A 20,048-nucleotide genomic window follows, 5' to 3' on the forward strand; every position below is an offset into this window, starting at 1 on the left:
ATCTGAATTCTGAATCTGAATTCTGAATCTGAATTCTGAATCTGAATTCTGAATCTGAATTCTGAATCTGAATTCTGAATCTGAATTCTGAATCTGAATTCTGAATCTGAATTCTGAATCTGAATTCTGAATCTGAATTCTGAATCTGAATTCTGAATCTGAATTCTGAATCTGAATTCTGAATCTGAATTCTGAATCTGAATTCTGAATCTGAATTCTGAATCTGAATTCTGAATCTGAATTCTGAATCTGAATTCTGAATCTGAATTCTGAATCTGAATTCTGAATCTGAATTCTGAATCTGAATTCTGAATCTGAATTCTGAATCTGAATTCTGAATCTGAATTCTGAATCTGAATTCTGAATTCTGAATCTGAATTCTGAATCTGAATTCTGAATCTGAATTCTGAATCTGAATTCTGAATCTGAATTCTGAATCTGAATTCTGAATCTGAATTCTGAATCTGAATTCTGAATCTGAATTCTGAATCTGAATTCTGAATCTGAATTCTGAATCTGAATTCTGAATCTGAATTCTGAATTTGAATTCTGAATCTGAATTCTGAATCTGAATTCTGAATCTGAATTCTGAATCTGAATTCTGAATCTGAATTCTGAATCTGAATTCTGAATCTGAATTCTGAATCTGAATTCTGAATCTGAATTCTGAATCTGAATTCTGAATCTGAATTCTGAATCTGAATTCTGAATCTGAATTCTGAATCTGAATTCTGAATCTGAATTCTGAATCTGAATTCTGAATCTGAATTCTGAATCTGAATTCTGAATCTGAATTCTGAATCTGAATTCTGAATCTGAATTCTGAATCTGAATTCTGAATCTGAATTCTGAATCTGAATTCTGAATCTGAATTCTGAATCTGAATTCTGAATCTGAATTCTGAATCTGAATTCTGAATCTGAATTCTGAATCTGAATTCTGAATCTGAATTCTGAATCTGAATTCTGAATCTGAATTCTGAATCTGAATTCTGAATCTGAATTCTGAATCTGAATTCTGAATCTGAATTCTGAATCTGAATTCTGAATCTGAATTCTGAATCTGAATTCTGAATCTGAATTCTGAATCTGAATTCTGAATCTGAATTCTGAATCTATGAAATTAATTTGCGGCTTTATCGGTGAGGGTTAAAGAGTTGAAATGAAAGACGGATAGAATATCAGAAGAAAATTCTAAGGTGGTGAAAAGAGCGAAGAGCATTTGAAATAGAACCTTGACCACATACTAAATTCTTTGTCCCACACCAATTAACTGTATTGAAGAAGTAGTACCCAATAGAGAAGGCACTACGTTTTTCGATACAGTTAATTATGGATGGTTCGACCGCCATGTGAATGCACATGTGTCGAACGGTGTCCGTTCGACACATGTGCATTCACATGGCGGTCGAACCATCCATAATTAACTGTATCGAAAAACGTAGTGCCTTCTCTATTGGGTACTACTTCTTCAATACAGTTAATTGGTGTGGGACAAAGAATTTAGTATGTGGTCAAGCTTCTATTTCAAATGCTCTTCGCTCTTTTCACCACCTTAGAATTTTCTTCTGATATTCTATCCGTCTTTCATTTCAACTCTTTAACCCTCACCGATAAAGCCGCAAATTAATTTCATAAAAAAAATTCACGGTGATTTCTCTTCATAATAATTCTGAATCTGAATTCTGAATCTGAATTCTGAATCTGAATTCTGAATCTGAATTCTGAATCTGAATTCTGAATCTGAATTCTGAATCTGAATTCTGAATCTGAATTCTGAATCTGAATTCTGAATCTGAATTCTGAATCTGAATTCTGAATCTGAATTCTGAATCTGAATTCTGAATCTGAATTCTGAATCTGAATTCTGAATCTGAATTCTGAATCTGAATTCTGAATCTGAATTCTGAATCTGAATTCTGAATCTGAATTCTGAATCTGAATTCTGATTCTGAATTCTGAATCTGAATTCTGAATCTGAATTCTGAATCTGAATTCTGAATCTGAATTCTGAATCTGAATTCTGAATCTGAATTCTGAATCTGAATTCTGAATCTGAATTCTGAATCTGAATTCTGAATCTGAATTCTGAATCTGAATTCTGAATCTGAATTCTGAATCTGAATTCTGAATCTGAATTCTGAATCTGAATTCTGAATCTGAATTCTGAATCTGAATTCTGAATCTGAATTCAGAATCTGAATTCTGAATTTAAATCTGAATTCTGAATCTGAATTCTGAATCTGGATTCTGAATCTGAATTCTGAATCTGAATTCTGAATCTGAATTCTGAATCTGAATTCTGAATCTGAAATCTGAATCTGAATTCTGAATCTGAATTCTGAATCTGAATTCTGAATCTGAATTCTGAATCTGAATTCTGAATCTGAATTCTGAATCGGAATTCTGAATCTGAATTCTGAATCTGAATTCTGAATCTGAATTCTGAATCTGAATTCTGAATCTGAATTCTGAATCTGAATTCTGAATCTGAATTCTGAATCTGAATTCTGAATCTGAATTCTGAATCTGAATTCTGAATCTGAATTCTGAATCTGAATTCTGAATCTGAATTCTGAATCTGAATTCTGAATCTGAATTCTGAATCTGAATTCTGAATCTGAATTCTGAATCTGAATTCTGAATCTGAATTCTGAATCTGAATTCTGAATCTGAATTCTGAATCTGAATTCTGAATCTGAATTCTGAATCTGAATTCTGAATCTGAATTCTGAATCTGAATTCTGAATCTGAATTCTGAATCTGAATTCTGAATCTGAATTCTGAATCTGAATTCTGAATCTGAATTCTGAATCTGAATTCTGAATCTGAATTCTGAATCTGAATTCTGAATCTGAATTCTGAATCTGAATTCTGAATCTGAATTCTGAATCTGAATTCTGAATCTGAATTCTGAATCTGAATTCTGAATCTGAATTCTGAATCTGAATTCTGAATCTGAATTCTGAATCTGAATTCTGAATCTGAATTCTGAATCTGAATTCTGAATCTGAATTCTGAATCTGAATTCTGAATCTGAATTCTGAATCTGAATTCTGAATCTGAATTCTGAATCTGAATTCTGAATCTGAATTCTGAATCTGAATTCTGAATCTGAATTCTGAATCTGAATTCTGAATCTGAATTCTGAATTTGAATTCTGAATCCTGCTCCAGAATTCAGCATTCCGCATCTATTTTTTTATAGGTGATTCCCGGCTTGCAGTCGTTTTACACCTGATTTTAACTTTTATAAATCCAACGTTTGTATAAAACTAAAATGATTTTTGTTTTTAAAATTCAAAAACAGGTTTTGTTAAAAAAAAAGACTTAAAGTCCTATACCACCCAAGAAAAACATTACATTCAGTCCATACTCATAAACAATAGAATCTGAATACTTAAGCCAAACTAGCTTTTAGAAAGAATTTCTATTAATGATTCCCATAATCATCATTTGAAAAATTGAACCTTATATTTTTAGATAAATTTCTACTTTACTAGATAAAACTTAATTGATAGATAATGTAATGGAATGGTTGTTATACATTATGTGATTTTGCCAATACGTTCTACAAGAAGATATGCCAATCACTAGAAAAAGTCTATTTTGATATGAAGGTCTTGGAAATTCACCAAAGCTATCTTTTAACCTAAGCATATAACCATGTAGCAACCAAGTGACACTCAGCTACAAAAAGATGAAAGTCATAGCGTTTTGCATGCCTAATTTCAACTACGTATCACACCTTTCATTTGTGATGCTTTCCCACACGAAAGACTCAGGAAAATTGTTCCGGATCGAAATGGTCTGTTGCGATTCGCTTTCGACAGAAGAACTTTCCTCCAGATTTTCCACGTATGCATCTTCTTCGTCTTCTTCTTGGGTACGTATATCAATTATGTCTGGCACTGTAAAAAGATCTTGAAATTATTCGTCCTCGGAGTCCGAATTTTAAACCAAAATTTTGAAATCATATCCATCATATTTGACAAAGATAAAAAATAATCTTGATTAGACTATCATGGATGATTTTTTTTTTGTTAAAATAGGAATGATCTTCAGTAATAATTATAAAAAATTGACGAAGATAACGAAATTATTAGATAGTAAATACAAACACTTCACATTTTTAGTGATACTCACTATTACAACCATGGAACATCGAACTAGATTTTACGCAACAGGACTCAATTTCAACTTGCACACCCACCTTTTATTATTTATGCTTTTCCATAGAAAAGATTCAGGAAAATTTTTCCGAACGGAAATCCCTGGAACCGAGTCAATTTCCTCATCAGACGTTTTTTCTAGTTGATCGTCCATTTCATATGCGGCACAATCATAATCGTCTGCAAGGACAGCTTTAAAACATTTTCGAAGACTCATCAACTATGGACTGATAAACATTAAAAAGCATTTCAGTTCAGTTCAGTTCAGTTGGAAAACATTCAAACCACCTACTTTTTCATGCGATTCATCACTAACGTTAGCTACAAAATATTACAGCGCAGTATTTAGAAGAATAAAGCAATACGGTTTACTACACTTTTAATTTTCGAAAATTATTATCAATGTCAAACAACCTACCCCGAATCAGTTTCCCAGAGCCATGACTCAGGAAACTGCTTTCTGATTGAGGGAGGAGTTTGTACATTTTCACCGGACATTTGCTCCGATGATGGTGCTGGAGTACTTATCATCGGATTAGATGTGGTCAAAAATCCGGTAGTACTTATCATCGGATTAGATGTGGTCAAAAATCCGGTAGTTGGTCGAGTTGATGTTATGTAAGCAATACCGCTAACATGAGAAAAGTACACGAGTCCTGTAAAATAAACTTCGACTCTGAAAATCCGAGAGAACTAAAGCAATACGATTTACTTTACTTAAAAATTCAGAAAAAGAATATGATCAAGCTTCATTATCTACTCTGAGTTCAGAATCCCAAATTAATGACTCAGGAAACCGTTTTCTTCCAGAGGGGTATATTTCAATATAGCGATCGATCAATATGGGAAAAGCACCGCTCAGAGGAGAACCTTTCCTTTTCCTGTTGAAAAAAATCTTACTCATAGAAGATGTTACGGCTTGGATCTTTCTGCACTCCATTAAAATTCTGCATTGGTAAGTAACTCGTTTAAATTTTTGTAGGTTTACTTACGTGGTGGTTCGTTGGCATTCGTCATTATTGCTGCTCCAGCACCCTGTTAATATGTGAAATGTTGATCAAAATTTAACTTAAATGGTAAAAATTGTCTCAACTCACATTGAAATCTTCGAAATTCGGACGATGATACCAGGGAGCGAAACGCTTCTTCCGGAAACCACCGTAGCTGCGTTCTTCGTACATTTTCAGCTCATTGAATACCTTATCCGAGGTCAAATCATTGCCGCTCTTCAGCAGCAAAACACTCTGATCTACTCCGAGCAATCCGACGTACGAGTCCGAATTGGTATCAATAGTGATGTCAACATCCTCAGCCGGTTTGGCTTGCGATTTCGATAGCGTTACTTTAAGCTGTTTAAAAAATAGTATGGTCAGCTCAAATTCTCTCACCAAAAAAAACTATTTCAAACTTACATAGTTCTGCAGATCGTTCCCGAACTCGATGTCAACTTTGTCGCTAATCAGTTCACCGTCGTCTTGGATCAGATAAACCACAAGCCGGGCTCGGGGAACCATCGCAAAGCTGGCCGGGAAGCGGAAGGTGTGTGTTTTTGCGTCTGGCACTGGAATCGTTCCACCGATGATCACATCGCCACGACCCAAAATCTGATAGCTGAAGGATTTCATCGGAATCGTTGCGGAAACCTCAACCGACACATCCTTGTTGATCGTTGGCCTAAATAAAGAAAGAAGCTCCAGTTACCAACCCATGCCGAGAAAAGATCCTCTACAACTTACGCATCTGTCAGGACCTTGGCCCGCAAGTAGGCCTTGGTATTGATCCATCCCTTGGAGATACTGCCCAAATAGAACTCCGATCCCAAATATTCGGCCTTCAAATCAATCGAATCAGTTTCACCGTCGGTGTTGATCTTTAGTTTTGCCATTCCATTCTTATCCAAGGTGTAGCTGTCCCTGCTGACATTTCGTCGGGGCCATCCAGCTTCCTGGGTAACAATAACTTGGTTGGTCGCGTCCTGAATCGGCGCCCCATCCTGGAACGAGCCCTTCAACCAAGCTGTGTATGGTAGTCCAGGTTTGAAATTTTCCGCACTCTTGATCAAATCGAACTTGTACCGCCTGTCATAGATTTTGATCTTAGTTGTGGCGTTCTGCTTCCGACCGGTGAGTTCTTCCTCGACAACGGCTTCGACTACAATTTCCCTGGTATAATCACCGCTCAGATTGATCTCATCCACCAGATCGAATTCGGTCGAACCCTTGCCATCGATTGGGATCGTTTTCCGCGTAATCACATCCTTTTCAAACGGCTGAACGTAGTGGAACCGGAAATCGGGATACGCCGATACGGTCGCTTCTCCCTTGACGGGCTTTCCGTAGGTGTACTTGGCCCGCACAATGACCCGCACCTTGCCATCCTTGAGGGTGGTGATCCCGGGCGATTCAATGGTCACTTCGTACTTCGGTAGCACGTATTCGTCGACCTCAAACTCCTGGGACTTTGTCTGAAATAACCAAATTTGATACATTGGTACTTGGTTAAAATGATTTAATGAGAATAAGCATTGCTTTATAATTAAGAAATTTTCAAGAACAGAGTTTTTCAAAGATATTGTTAGTTAGTTATCTATTGAAAAGGATTGATGTTGGAAGTAGCAAAAACCCGAATAAATACACTTGACAATGGATTGCAGCCTTTTTTACAGGCTGTTTGAACGTCACAAAATAATAAACGAATAATATCTAAATTCTAGATAATTAAATTATGATCAAAGAATTTCGAATTCAGTAAATCAAATATGAATTTAAAAATTAAAGATTCGAAATTGTTTATAGGATAAAAGTATTTAAAGTAATCATAATTTTCATACGACTTGGTAGGCTGTGTTTGTGAGTGACGGACACGTTTTTTTTTTGTAGCTGAAAAATCATAGAAGTTCAAAATAAAATTTTGAAGAAAAAACCGTTTTCTATTATTTGGATTGTTCCCCGGATTTTGCGGAAAGCAGGAAAAGCTGATGCCCCCGGATTCAAATGATGCCCCCCGGGTCAGAACGACTAGATTCAGCAACTCCTCAAGCGACAATGACTTCACAAAATTAAACCATCAAGAATGGAACAGAGGGATCCGGAATCGAGAAAGACGGATGAGTTTTGTTATTTTTAGTGAGAGAAGAAGGGAATTATGGCAAAAAACAGTGAATACTATCTTATAAATATAGTTTTCACAAGCTGTTATGTTGGTTTGAATTCTATTTGCTCTAGTATGTGCTGGAATTTTGAGTACCTTGATTGACTTTCTTGGTAAGAAATTTAAATTCGAGAAATGTTTTATCTTAGCTTGAAAAATTGTTTTTAATTTAAAAAAAAATGAAAATGGGAAAGTTATTTTATTATATAAATTAATTCAAGCAGTTCATGCATACGGAATGCTGTTCAAGCTTATTTAGGATGTCCTATCCAACCCCAGAGCTCCAATTTTTCCACCTTCACCGTTTATGCACACGATTACTCCTCTCTGGTTGGACAAAAATAATCATCTAGCGAAATAATTTCCATCACATTCACAGGGAAATTCAGTTCAGTGATCGATACTTTTTTTATAACTTTAGTATGATGAAATTTGAAAACTTAGCTTGATCTAATTTTTTAAGGTAAGTTTACAAATTTCATATTTAAACTATTTAGTAAATTTTCAATTAACGTAAACTGGGAGAACTTTGATCACTTTTATCATTAATTTTTGAATATTCTGGAAGGGGTTTGTATTTTCGTTAAACCTAAAAGTTTTAAAATACTCGTAGAATCGAGTCTGCTATGCAGAGCAGACATTTTTTCAAAAATCATAGTTGACATGGTTGCTGATTTTCCTTCATCGTCACGTTTCAAATCTCATTTGACTACTGGTCAAGCTTCAAGGGACTGGAAAAGCTTGACTATCGTCATGGATTTCTGTTCACGTGACGGATGTTTTTTTTTTTTTTTTTTTTTTTAATATGTCTTTATTTGTATCAAATCATCATTACACTTATATTACATTATTGCATTAAACTAGGTGTTCAGCTCAATAATGAACTGTTCATAGCCCTATAGTTAACTAGATTATAAAAATTTATTTATAAGATTTAAATTTGCTGAGCGCAATCAAGTTTTTAATGTAGGAGAACATCCTGTAATAGCAAAAATATTTTATACTTAAAACTAAACACTATCCTAAAATTAAACTAAACATAAAGAGAACGAATCTCTGCGATGGAAGACTGCATCGATTTGCCTCTGAAGTTGGAGATAATTTTGTTGGCCATCTCTCCGATCGATTCAATGCCCGCAATCCGATGAAGATCTTCGGTGCTGTGCCAAGGTGGAAGCCGCAAAATCATTTTCAGAACCTTGTTCTGAATCCTCTGGATGGCTTTCTTCCTCGTCGCGCAGCAGCTAGACCAAATCGGAACTGCATACATGATCGCTGGTCGGAAAACTTGTTTGTAGATGAGCATCTTATTTCGCAGACACAACCGAGATTTCCTGTTGATGAGAGAATAAAGAGATTTAGTGTATTTATTACATTAAGATTGAATATCTTCAATGTGATTCTTAAAAGAAAGATTCCGATCAAGTGTGAGTCCCAAGTACTTCACGTGATCAGACCATTCTAGAGAAACCCCATTAAAAGTTATGGAATGATTTTCATTAGGTTTTAAAAAATGAGCTCTTGGCTTATGGGGAAATAAAATAAGTTGAGTTTTGGAAGCGTTAGGAGAAATTTTCCACATTTTCAAGTAATTCAAAAAGGAATTTAAATTTTGTTGCAATCTACTGCGTACCACCCGTAAATTTCGACCTTTGGCTGAAAGCAAAGTATCGTCAGCAAATAATCTTCTACCTTTTCCTTCTGGGACATCAGGAAGATCAGAAGTAAAAATATTGTACAAAATAGGCCCAAGTATACTACCCTGAGGGACACCAGCTCTAATGGGTATCCTTTCAGAGCATGAATTTTGATAGCTTACTTGCAAAGTTCGGCTAGTCAAATAATTTTGAATAATTTTGGTGAGATATACAGGAAAATCAAATCGAGCTAATTTAGCTACTAAACCTTTGTGCCAAACACTGTCAAAAGCTTTTTCAATATCAAGAAGAGCAACACCAGTTGAATAACCCTCAGATTTGCTAGCGTTAATCATATTAGTTACACTCAAAAGTTGATGTGTAGTAGAATGTCCATGACGAAAACCAAATTGTTCATCAGGGAAAATAGAATTCTGATTAATGTGAATCATCATTCTATTCAAAATAACTCTCTCAAATAGTTTACTTAAAGAAGGAAGCAAACTAATTCGTCGATAACTTGAAGGCTCTGAAGCACTTTTTCCAGGTTTCAAAATTGGAGTTACTTTGGCATTTTTCCATTTATTGAGAAAATAAGCCAAGTGAAAACATTTATTGAAGATTTTAACTAAAAAATTTAAAGTGCTTTCAGGCAACTTTTTAATAAGAATATAGAAAATCCCATCTTCCCCCGGGGCTTTCATATTTTTAAATTTTTTGAAAATCAATTTAAGTTCATCAATATTTGTCTCACAAGAACTTTCAAACACAATTTGCTTAGAAAGAATATCATCAAATTCTAGGGAAATTTGAGCATCAATTGGACTTACAACGTTTAAATTAAAATCATGAGCAGACTCAAATTGTTGGGCTAATTTTTGAGCTTTTTCTGAATTAGTTAAAAGAAGTTTATACCCATCTTTCAAAGTAGGAATTGGCTTCTGGGGCTTTTTTAGAATTTTAGTTAATTTCCAAAATGGCTTTGAGTAGGGTTTTATTTCCTCTACTGCTTTAGCAAAATTTTCATTACGAATGAAATTTAAACGACGTTTGATCTCTTTTTGAAGGTCGCAATAAATTAATTTCAAATAAGGATCCCTAGTACGTTGATATTGGCGTCGACGAATGTTTTTCAGTCGTATCAAAAACTGAAGATCATCATCAATCAAAGGTTGATTAAATTTATGTTTAACTTTAGGTATTGAAGCGGCTCTAGCATTGACTATTGAAGTTGTCAAATTTTCTACAGCCAAATCAATATCTTCTATTGAATTCAATGGAACGTTTACATATAAATTACGTACAATAAAATTCATATATCGCTCCCAGTTAGCCTTTTGAAAATTAAAAGTTGATTTTAAAGGGTTTTCAATGGGACTTTGGGATAAAGAAAATGTTACTGGAAGGTGGTCTGAATCGAGGTCCGCATGAGTAACTAATTGACTACAATGCTCGCCTAAATCCGTTAGAACCAAATCAATTGTGGAGGGATTTCTAATTGAAGAAAAACAAGTATGCCCATTAGGATATTCAACAGTATAATAACCTGCAGAGCAGTCATTAAACAAAATATTCCCATTTGAATTTGATGAAATATTATTCCAAGATCGGTGTTTTGCATTAAAGTCACCAATAATAAAAAATTTAGATTTATTTCTGGTGAGTTTTTGTAAATCTCCCTTCAAAAAATTTTTCTGTTCACCGCTACATTGAAAAGGCAAATATGCGGCAACAATTATAATTTTCCCCATAGAAGTTTCTAATTCAATTCCAATTGTTTCTAAGACTTTTGTATTGAAAGAAGGAAGAAGTCTAAATTTGAGACGACTATTGATGACAATAGCAACACCCCCACCTTGTCGATCAAGTCGATCATTTCGCAAAATTTTAAAGAAAGCATTGCTTTTCAAGTTATTGTCTGGCTTTAAAAAAGTTTCAGTGATGGCAGCAATATGTATGTTTTGAGTTTTCAAAAATAAAAAGAACTCGTCATGGTTAGCCAGCAAAGATCTAGCGTTCCAATTCATAATATTTAAACATCTATTTGGATCCATGAGGGAATCGTAAAGTCATAATAATTTTGTTAGCATAATTAAAAGAAGTTTGGAAAGCTTCAAACATTGAATTTGCTTTCAACATAAGTTGCATCATTTCCATTAAATTTTGATGCAAAAATTTTAATTTTTCCTCAGTAATCTCACCCAAATCAACAAAATTGTTAGAATCAGAAGAGGAAGGAGAAGAAAAAGTATTTGAATTTCGGGGATTTTCCCAAGCCTTCGCATGAACGTTGAGACTTGGTTTTTTCCCATTTTTATTATTTATGCCTGGAGAAGGCAACCCATTTTCAACCACCTCTGAGAACGATAAACAACGAGTCTGTGGCGCAGAATCAGCCCAGGTAACATTAAAATCACTTCGGGTATTACCCAGCCGTGATTCCAATGTAGGCCGAGGCTGACTGCGAACAGGCAGGTTGTTTGCCGGTCTGACGTGTGTAGACGAAAAAGAGGAAGGAGGAGAAGAAACTTTTCTGGAAACTTTGGGGTTTTTCCTAGAAGCAACAATTTTTGCCCTAACGGGACAATCTAGAGAATTCGAGGAATGATTACCTGCGCAATTCGCACACTTAAAAAATTCTGTTTTTGGCTTATCACCACCAAAAAGGCATTTAGATTTTTCATGATCGAATGAGCCGCAAAACATGCATCTGGCATTCATTCTACAATTTTTAGTGCCATGACAAAAAGCTTGACAACGACGACATTGCGTAATATTTTGTAAAAAATTGGTATGGGATTTACGAAAAGGTTCAAATTTTACTCGACAATGAAACATAAGACGAGCCTTTTCCAAAATTTTCAAATTATTAACCTGATCCTTTTTAAAATGGATCAAATAAAGTTCAGGAGCAAAACCAACACTACTGGTATTATTCGTGTTGGTTCTTTTCCTCATTTGAATTACTTGAATTGGAGAAAAACCTAACAAAGAATTTAATTCATTTGTGATCTCATCCGGTGTCTGATCGCCGGTGAGACCACGAAGTACAACTTTAAAAGGACGATCACCTCTAGTGTCGTACGTAAAAAATTGGTGTTTTTTATTATTCAAATAATTTAAAATTTTTTGAAAATCATTAAAAGATTCCGCCAATATACGAGCAGTTCCCCTTCGACCGATCTGAAAAGAAATCTTCACATCCTTGACGGAAGTGACGATTTCTTTTCGAAAGGCATTGAAGTCAGGAATCGTGACCGTTATTGGTGGAATCTTTTCGTTTTTAAGAGTATAAGAAGAAGAAGAAGGTTTCTTAGTACTCTTATCAGAATTAAATATGAATATTTCCTCATTACCGATGTTATGAAGGACATCGAATGAATAGGAAATTTCAACTTTTTTGGCAGATGGCCCTAGATTAGGTTCAGCAATCCGTTTTCTTCCGGCCCTTGAGCCGGCCGGAGACTTCCCCATGCTGGAAAGAAAAGAGAAAATATGAATAAAAGAAAATGAAAATAATTTTAGCACTGAAAAGTGCTGATTGAAATACAGGTAAGGAAAAAATAAATAATGTAAAATGTTCCTGCAGGTACACAGCAACGATACGATGCTCCGGCGTACGTGTTGACGGCTCAACGGTACAGATGGAAGTGGTACGTTACGGATGTTATTTTTCAAACGACGGTCGTTAAGCAAGTTGACGGCGTCGGTTCAAAGCATTTTATGTATGATTCGAAAATTTTTGTGTATTTGGATTGCTTGTTGGGCGATTTGCCAGTGTCAAAAACAAATAAAATTCGGATTCAAAAAATACTATCAATTGCGGAATTACAATATTGTAAAGGAATTTTTATATAGATAATTAAGAAAAGCAATTTTTTTGCGCATAGTCGGTATTGTTCTTCTAGTCCCTAGCGAATTCTCATCGGTCGTGACAGTTGATGTTACGTTCGAAAATGTCCCGGTCCCGAACTATCCTGGACTGATCTCCAAAAACGGAAACGATGATCGATGTTTTCAGATTTTTTTTCAGCCACGATCATAACGAAACTTGTGTTTTTCGGCGTCGTCTTAAGATGTTTTATTTATCTCAATAAACACTATTCCGTCACAGTCAAAAAGACGACGACGGGCTGAAGGCGACTATGATTATTCCGACGCTTCATTTGACTGAAGGTTGAGGCGAGATTGTTTACTTGGTTACTCATTCGAAGGCGTCTGTTATGAATGCGACTGCTTTAACTTTTTCACAGTCACAGTTTTATGACTGATGACGGTGAATTTTGCATGCTCTGCTGCTATGTATTGAAAAAGAAAAAACCAAACTGACAAAATTGGTCAAATTGATAAATTGATCAAAATGCGATACATGACAAAATGGCGAATTTGACATAATTGAAAGAAATGTCAAAATTGACAAAATTGACAAAATTGACAAAATTGACAAAATTGACAAAATTGACAAAATTGACAAAATTGACAAAATTGACAAAATTGACAAAATTGACAAAATTGACAAAATTGACAAAATTGACAAAATTGACAAAATTGACAAAATTGACAAAATTGACAAAATTGACAAAATTGACAAAATTGACAAAATTGACAAAATTGACAAAATTGACAAAATTGACAAAATTGACAAAATTGACAAAATTGACAAAATTGACAAAATTGACAAAATTGACAAAATTGACAAAATTGACAAAATTGACAAAATTGACAAAATTGACAAAATTGACAAAATTGACAAAATTGACAAAATTGACAAAATTGACAAAATTGACAAAATTGACAAAATTGCCAAAATTGCCAAAATTGCCAAAATTGACAAAATTGACAAAATTGACAAAATTGACAAAATTGACAAAATTGACAAAATTGACAAAATTGACAAAATTGACAAAATTGACAAAATTGACAAAATTGACAAAATTGACAAAATTGACAAAATTGACAAAATTGACAAAATTGACAAAATTGACAAAATTGACAAAATTGACAAAATTGACAAAATTGACAAAATTGACAAAATTGACAAAATTGACAAAATTGACAAAATTGACAAAATTGACAAAATTGACAAAATTGACAAAATTGACAAAATTGACAAAATTGACAAAATTGACAAAATTTACAAAATTGACAAAATTGACAAAATTGACAAAATTGGCAAAATTGACAAAATTGACAAAATTGACAAAATTGACAAAATTGGCAAAATTGACAAAATTGACAAAATTGACAAAATTGACAAAATTGACAAAATTGACAAAATTGACAAAATTGACAAAATTGACAAAATTGACAAAATTGACAAAATTGACAAAATTGACAAGATTGACAAAATTGACAAAATTGACAAAATTGACAAAATTGACAAAATTAACAAAATTGACAAAATTGACAAAATTGACAAAATTGACAAAATTGACAAAATTGACAAAATTGACAAAACTGACAAAATTGACAAAATTGACAAAATTGACAAAATTGACAAAATTGACAAAATTGACAAAATTGACAAAATTGACAAAATTGACAAAATTGACAAAATTGACAAAATTGACAAAATTGACAAAATTGACAAAATTGACAAAATTGACAAAATTGTCAAAATTGACAAAATTGACAAAATTGACAAAATTGACAAAATTGACAAAATTGACAAAATTGTCAAAATTGACAAAATTGACAAAATTGACAAAATTGACAAAATTGACAAAATTGACAAAATTGACAAAATTGACAAAATTGACAAAATTGACAAAATTGACAAAATTGTCAAAATTGACAAAATTGACAAAATTGACAAAATTGACAAAATTGACAAAATTGACAAAATTGACAAAATTGACAAAATTGACAAAATTGACAAAATTGACAAAATTGACAAAATTGACAAAATTGACAAAATTGACAAAATTGACAAAATTGACAAAATTTACAAAATTGACAAAATTGACAAAATTGACAAAATTGACAAAATTGTCAAAATTTACAAAATTTACAAAATTTAAAAAAATTTACAAAATTGACAAAATTGACAAAATTGACAAAATTGACAAAATTGACAAAATTGACAAAATTGACAAAATTGACAAAATTGACAAAATTGACAAAATTGACAAAATTGACAAAATTGACAAAATTGACAAAATTGACAAAATTGACAAAATTGACAAAATTGACAAAATTGACAAAATTGACAAAATTGACAAAATTGACAAAATTGACAAAATTGACAAAATTTACAAAATTGACAAAATTGACAAAATTGACAAAATTGACAAAATTGACAAAATTGACAAAATTGACAAAATTGACAAAATTGACAAAATTGACAAAATTGACAAAATTGACAAAATTGACAAAATTGACAAAATTGACAAAATTGACAAAATTTACAAAATTGACAAAATTGACAAAATTGACAAAATTGACAAAATTGACAAAATTGACAAAATTGACAAAATTGACAAAATTGACAAAATTGACAAAATTGACAAAATTTACAAAATTGACAAAATTGACAAAATTGACAAAATTGACAAAATTGACAAAATTGACAAAATTGACAAAATTGACAAAATTGACAAAATTGACAAAATTGACAAAATTGACAAAATTGACAAAATTGACAAAATTGACAAAATTGACAAAATTGACAAAATTGACAAAATTGACAAAATTGACAAAATTGACAAAATTGACAAAATTGACAAAATTGACAAAATTGACAAAATTGACAAAATTGACAAAATTGACAAAATTGACAAAATTGACAAAATTGACAAAATTGACAAAATTGACAAAATTGACAAAATTGACAAAATTGACAAAATTGACAAAATTGACAAAATTGACAAAATTGACAAAATTGACAAAATTGACAAAATTGACAAAATTGACAAAATTGACAAAATTGACAAAATTGACAAAATTGACAAAATTGACAAAATTGACAAAATTGACAAAATTGACAAAATTGACAAAATTGACAAAATTGACCAAATTGACTTAATTAACAAAACTGACAAAATTGACGAAATTGACAAAAATGAAATAATTGAAAAAATTGAAAAAAATTGATGAAATTAAACAAGATGAAAAAAATGAAAAAATTGAAAAAAATTGAAAAACTTGAAAAAATTGAAAAAATTGAAAAAATTGAATAAATTGAATAAATTTAAAAAATTGAAAAAAATTTAAAAAAAATTGAAAAAATTGAAAAAAATGAAAAAAATTGAAAAAATTGAAAAAATTGAAAAAATTGAAAAAAATGAAAAAATAACAAAATGGATAAAATTGATAAAATTGACAAAATTGAAAAAGTTGACACAAATGGCAAAATTTGCCAAATTGCCAAACAAAATTGACCAAATCAACAAAAACAGCCACATTATCAAAAATTTACATGAAACTGACAATATTGGCAAAAACGGCAAAATAGATAATATTGAAACAAATTTGAAATAAAAAATATACAAATTGGTAAAAAAGTTTAAAAGTATAGAAATTGACAAATCAACATAATTTTTGTTTCTTCTGTGAAACCGAGTCTGGTGATGGACCACAGAAGAAACAAAAAATATGATGATTTTGTAGTACAGACCCAGTTCGATTTTGGCAACACGCCCGTGCATTTTGTGTTGCCAAAATCGACCGGTTTTTTTTTCTCAACTTTTTTTCAGTTATTTTTACAAAATAACTATCATAATGATCAAACACGTTATTTTTAGTCAATTTCTAACCATTTGTAGTCATTTTTTTTTCATCATGTTTTTGATGCATTCAACACTTTTCTTGTTTATGTTTGTTTTCATTTGTCATATTAGCTGTTTCTGTCACTCTTCGTCATTTTTTTGTTGTTTATGTCATTTTCATTTTTTTGTTTGAATTTGTTTTTCAACTTTTTGAATTTTTCATCTTTTTGTCATTTTTGAGTACTTTATAAAATTAAAAAAAAATGTTTTTATTGTTGCATTTTATCACCATTTTAGAACATAAAAATGTTTTAATGGCGTTTGTCTAGAGTAAATTGGTCATATTATGATATAAACCAAAAGGTAATGTTGGTTCTAAAAACCGTTCATGTGCCAAAATCGGATGTTGCCAAAATAGAATGTAGCCAAAATCGAATGTTGCCAAAAACGAACGGGGTCTGTATATTTAATTTTCCCATACAAACATAAAAGTTCCAATTAACTCATGTAAAAGTTACTTAAAAATTCTGCAAAAATAAGTGATAAGTTTTGAACCAAAACGAAACTTTTTAGACCCCAGGGTTTGAGAAATTAAAAAATAACTCAAAACCGACTCTGTCTAATGGGATAGAGAATACATAGGTACATGATTATGATTTTTTCTTCTGATCGGGATGTGTATAAAACTTTCCAATCAGACCTTGAAAAGGCAAAAAAGTATAAGAATAATAAGAAAAGATTACCGTTAATAAGTTAATAAAAAATTAACACAAACACATAAAGGTTCTCAATGAAACTTGACGTTTCCTCAAAGAGATTCATTTTAACTTAACATTAAGCGTACATCTTTCGAAGATATGATGGCTAGCATCTTACAAATATTAAAACCACCAACCCACAGAAAGTGTACATTGTATGCGGTGACCGGGAATCGATCTCATTATCGTTAGCTTACGGGTGATACGGTCAGAATTTGGTCAATATCAGCTTGACGTATTTCTTTCAATTTTTCATTTAAAAAACCTGAACACCCCTCATTTTGAAGGTGTGTGTGTGTGTGTGTGTGTGTGTGTGTGTGTGTGTGTGTGTGTGTGTGTGTGTGTGTGTGTGTGTGTGTGTGTGTGTGTGTGTGTGTGTGTGTGTGTGTGTGTGTGTGTGTGTGTGTGTGTGTGTGTGTGTGTGTGTGTGTGTGTGTGTGTGTGTGTGTGTGTGTGTGTGTGTGTGTGTGTGTGTGTGTGTGTGTGTGTGTGTGTGTGTGTGTGTGTGTGTGTGTGTGTGTGTGTGTGTGTGTGTGTGTGTGTGTGTGTGTGTGTGTGTGTGTGTGTGTGTGTGTGTGTGTGTGTGTGTGTGTGTGTGTCTGTGTGTGAGTGTGTGTGTGTGAGTGTGTGTGTGTGTGTGTGTCAAAATGCCGTCCAAGGAAGAAGAGCGGCGTATCAAAATTTTTTCGCACGCAAAGCTGGCAAAACCGCTAAAAGTTGCCAAATCAACCGTTACAAACGTAATTTTTTTAAGATTTATATTTAGACTAGCTGACCCGGTGTGCTTTGCTACACCTTCCAAAATCAAATGATATTTTTAGGAATTATTTAAATTTTTGTTGTTTTGTTGGGATTATTTTATCTAAATCAAATTGTAACGTAATTCATAAGCAACCGCTATAAAATGAGAGCTGCAGCTGGAGTTTCGATTTGTAACACAAAGATAACTTAAACTTATATTCTGAATCTTGATCTATTAATTTGTGTTAAAGATCTGATAATTTTTATCTGTTTCCTTAAGCTTCGCCTTAAAAAAGCAGGGTCCCAAATTAATCGTTCCCAAACAATCTAATTTATAAAATATGGTTGTTTTTGCTTGATATGTTCTGGATTTATGCTAAAAAACTGATAAGAGAGCCCCCCCCCCCCTGTCCTTCCCTTCACTCCTTACTGAATGGAGATCGTGATCTTTAATAATCATACCCATTTTTTCGTTCCCAAAAATCCTCATATATCAGATATAGTCCCATTGGTTGATAAGTTTTTAATCTTTACAAAAACAATTATATGGAGCCCCCTCCTTTCTTCCCCTCTCTACACTATAAAGCGTAAGGGTCTATAGCAATCGTAGAAACATATCTCGTAACCAAGTACCTTTCCATGCCATATTTGTTTACATTTGTTGGCTTCGATAGCATAAATTGAGAACTTATGCTAACAAAATTGTATTGGCCTTACCCCGCTTCTCCCATGTACCTACTCACTGAAAGGAGAATGGTGTGTCAAATAATCATAGAATCATACCCAATTGATTTTCCATGTTAAGTTTTGTCCATTTCTAGGATTTTGTAAAAAAAAGTTAAATGTAAGCTTTTCTCTTCCCTTCCCATTTTCCCAATTCTATTATTCTACTGCAAGAAAGGAATTGTTTCACATAGAAAAATTTCTCGTGTTGAAATACCATCTCATGCCGAATCTGGTTTTATTTGCGTAGTAAATTCTTGAGTTATGCATAAACTTGAAAGGGAGTACCATCCCCTCTTCTGTTCTCCCCATGAGAACTTGATATTCATAAAAGTATTTTTCGTACTCAAACACATTTTGATGCCAAATTTGGTTTCATTTGCTCGATTAATTCTCGAGTTATGCAAAAATAAATTGTATGAAAGCCCCCGTTTCACCCTTTATATCTTTCCGCTGAAAAGGTGGGGCCTTAATTTATAATAGAAACATTTCTTGTATCCAAATACCCTCACATGCCTAATATGGTTCAATTTCGATCAGCTCTCCAGTTATACTAAAAATTGTAAGGGAGACCTCTCCTCCTTCTTTTCATTCTCCTCTTTGAAGAAGAGAGGGATACCAAATATTCATAGAAGCATTTCTCGTACCCAAATATTGTTCCGTGAAAAATTTGGTTCCATTTGCTGTTGTAGTTCTTGAGTTATACAGTAAAAATTGTAAGAAACTTCCTCCCTCTTTCCTTTCTCCCCGCTAGAAGTAGAAAGGGGTCTAAAACAATCATTAATACATGTCACGTTCCCAAACACCCGCCCATGCCAAGTTTGGTTTCATTTGCTTAATTTGTTTTTGAGTTATAAAAAAAATTTAAAAGAGGTCCCCTCCCCCCTTTATATCTCTCTACTAGAAAGAGGGAGGGGTCTCAATTGACCATAGAAATATTTTTCGTATCCAAATAACCTCCTATGCTAAATTTGGTTCCATTTGCTTTATTAGTTTTTGAATTATGTAAAAAAATATAAAAGTGGGAGGGGTCTCAAATAAACATTGAAATATTTTTCGTATCCAAATACTTTCCCATGCCAAATTTGGATCCAATATATTGATTAGTTCTCGAGTTATATGAAAAATTGTAAGGTAGGGGGTACCTCCCCCCTTCCTATCAC

The 20,048-nt window shown here is 32.9% G+C and overlaps 1 protein-coding gene across 28 annotated transcripts in view; it reads right to left on the bottom strand.

The window, feature by feature from the left end:
- The window catches only part of LOC129748741 (thioester-containing protein 1 allele R1-like), a 160,300-nt gene that overhangs the window by 61,409 nt on the left and 78,843 nt on the right, over positions 1-20,048 (bottom strand). For 25 of the 28 annotated variants that reach the window (XM_055743444.1, XM_055743443.1, XM_055743445.1 and 22 more), the window contains exons 4-7: positions 5,907-6,634; positions 5,583-5,844; positions 5,268-5,519; positions 5,163-5,205 (exon numbers count right to left, since the gene is read on the bottom strand). In XM_055743444.1, the coding sequence (XP_055599419.1) occupies positions 5,163-5,205; positions 5,268-5,519; positions 5,583-5,844; positions 5,907-6,634 (1,285 nt within the window). Of the gene's footprint in view, positions 1-3,746; positions 3,910-4,211; positions 4,351-4,588; positions 4,690-4,728; positions 4,827-5,162; positions 5,206-5,267; positions 5,520-5,582; positions 5,845-5,906; positions 6,635-20,048 lie in introns of all 28 variants that reach the window. The other 3 variants (XM_055743450.1, XM_055743465.1, XM_055743468.1) reach the window with 3 other exon arrangements.

Source organism: Uranotaenia lowii, chromosome 2 (assembly GCF_029784155.1).
Source record: "Uranotaenia lowii strain MFRU-FL chromosome 2, ASM2978415v1, whole genome shotgun sequence".
NCBI lineage: Eukaryota > Metazoa > Arthropoda > Insecta > Diptera > Culicidae > Uranotaenia > Uranotaenia lowii.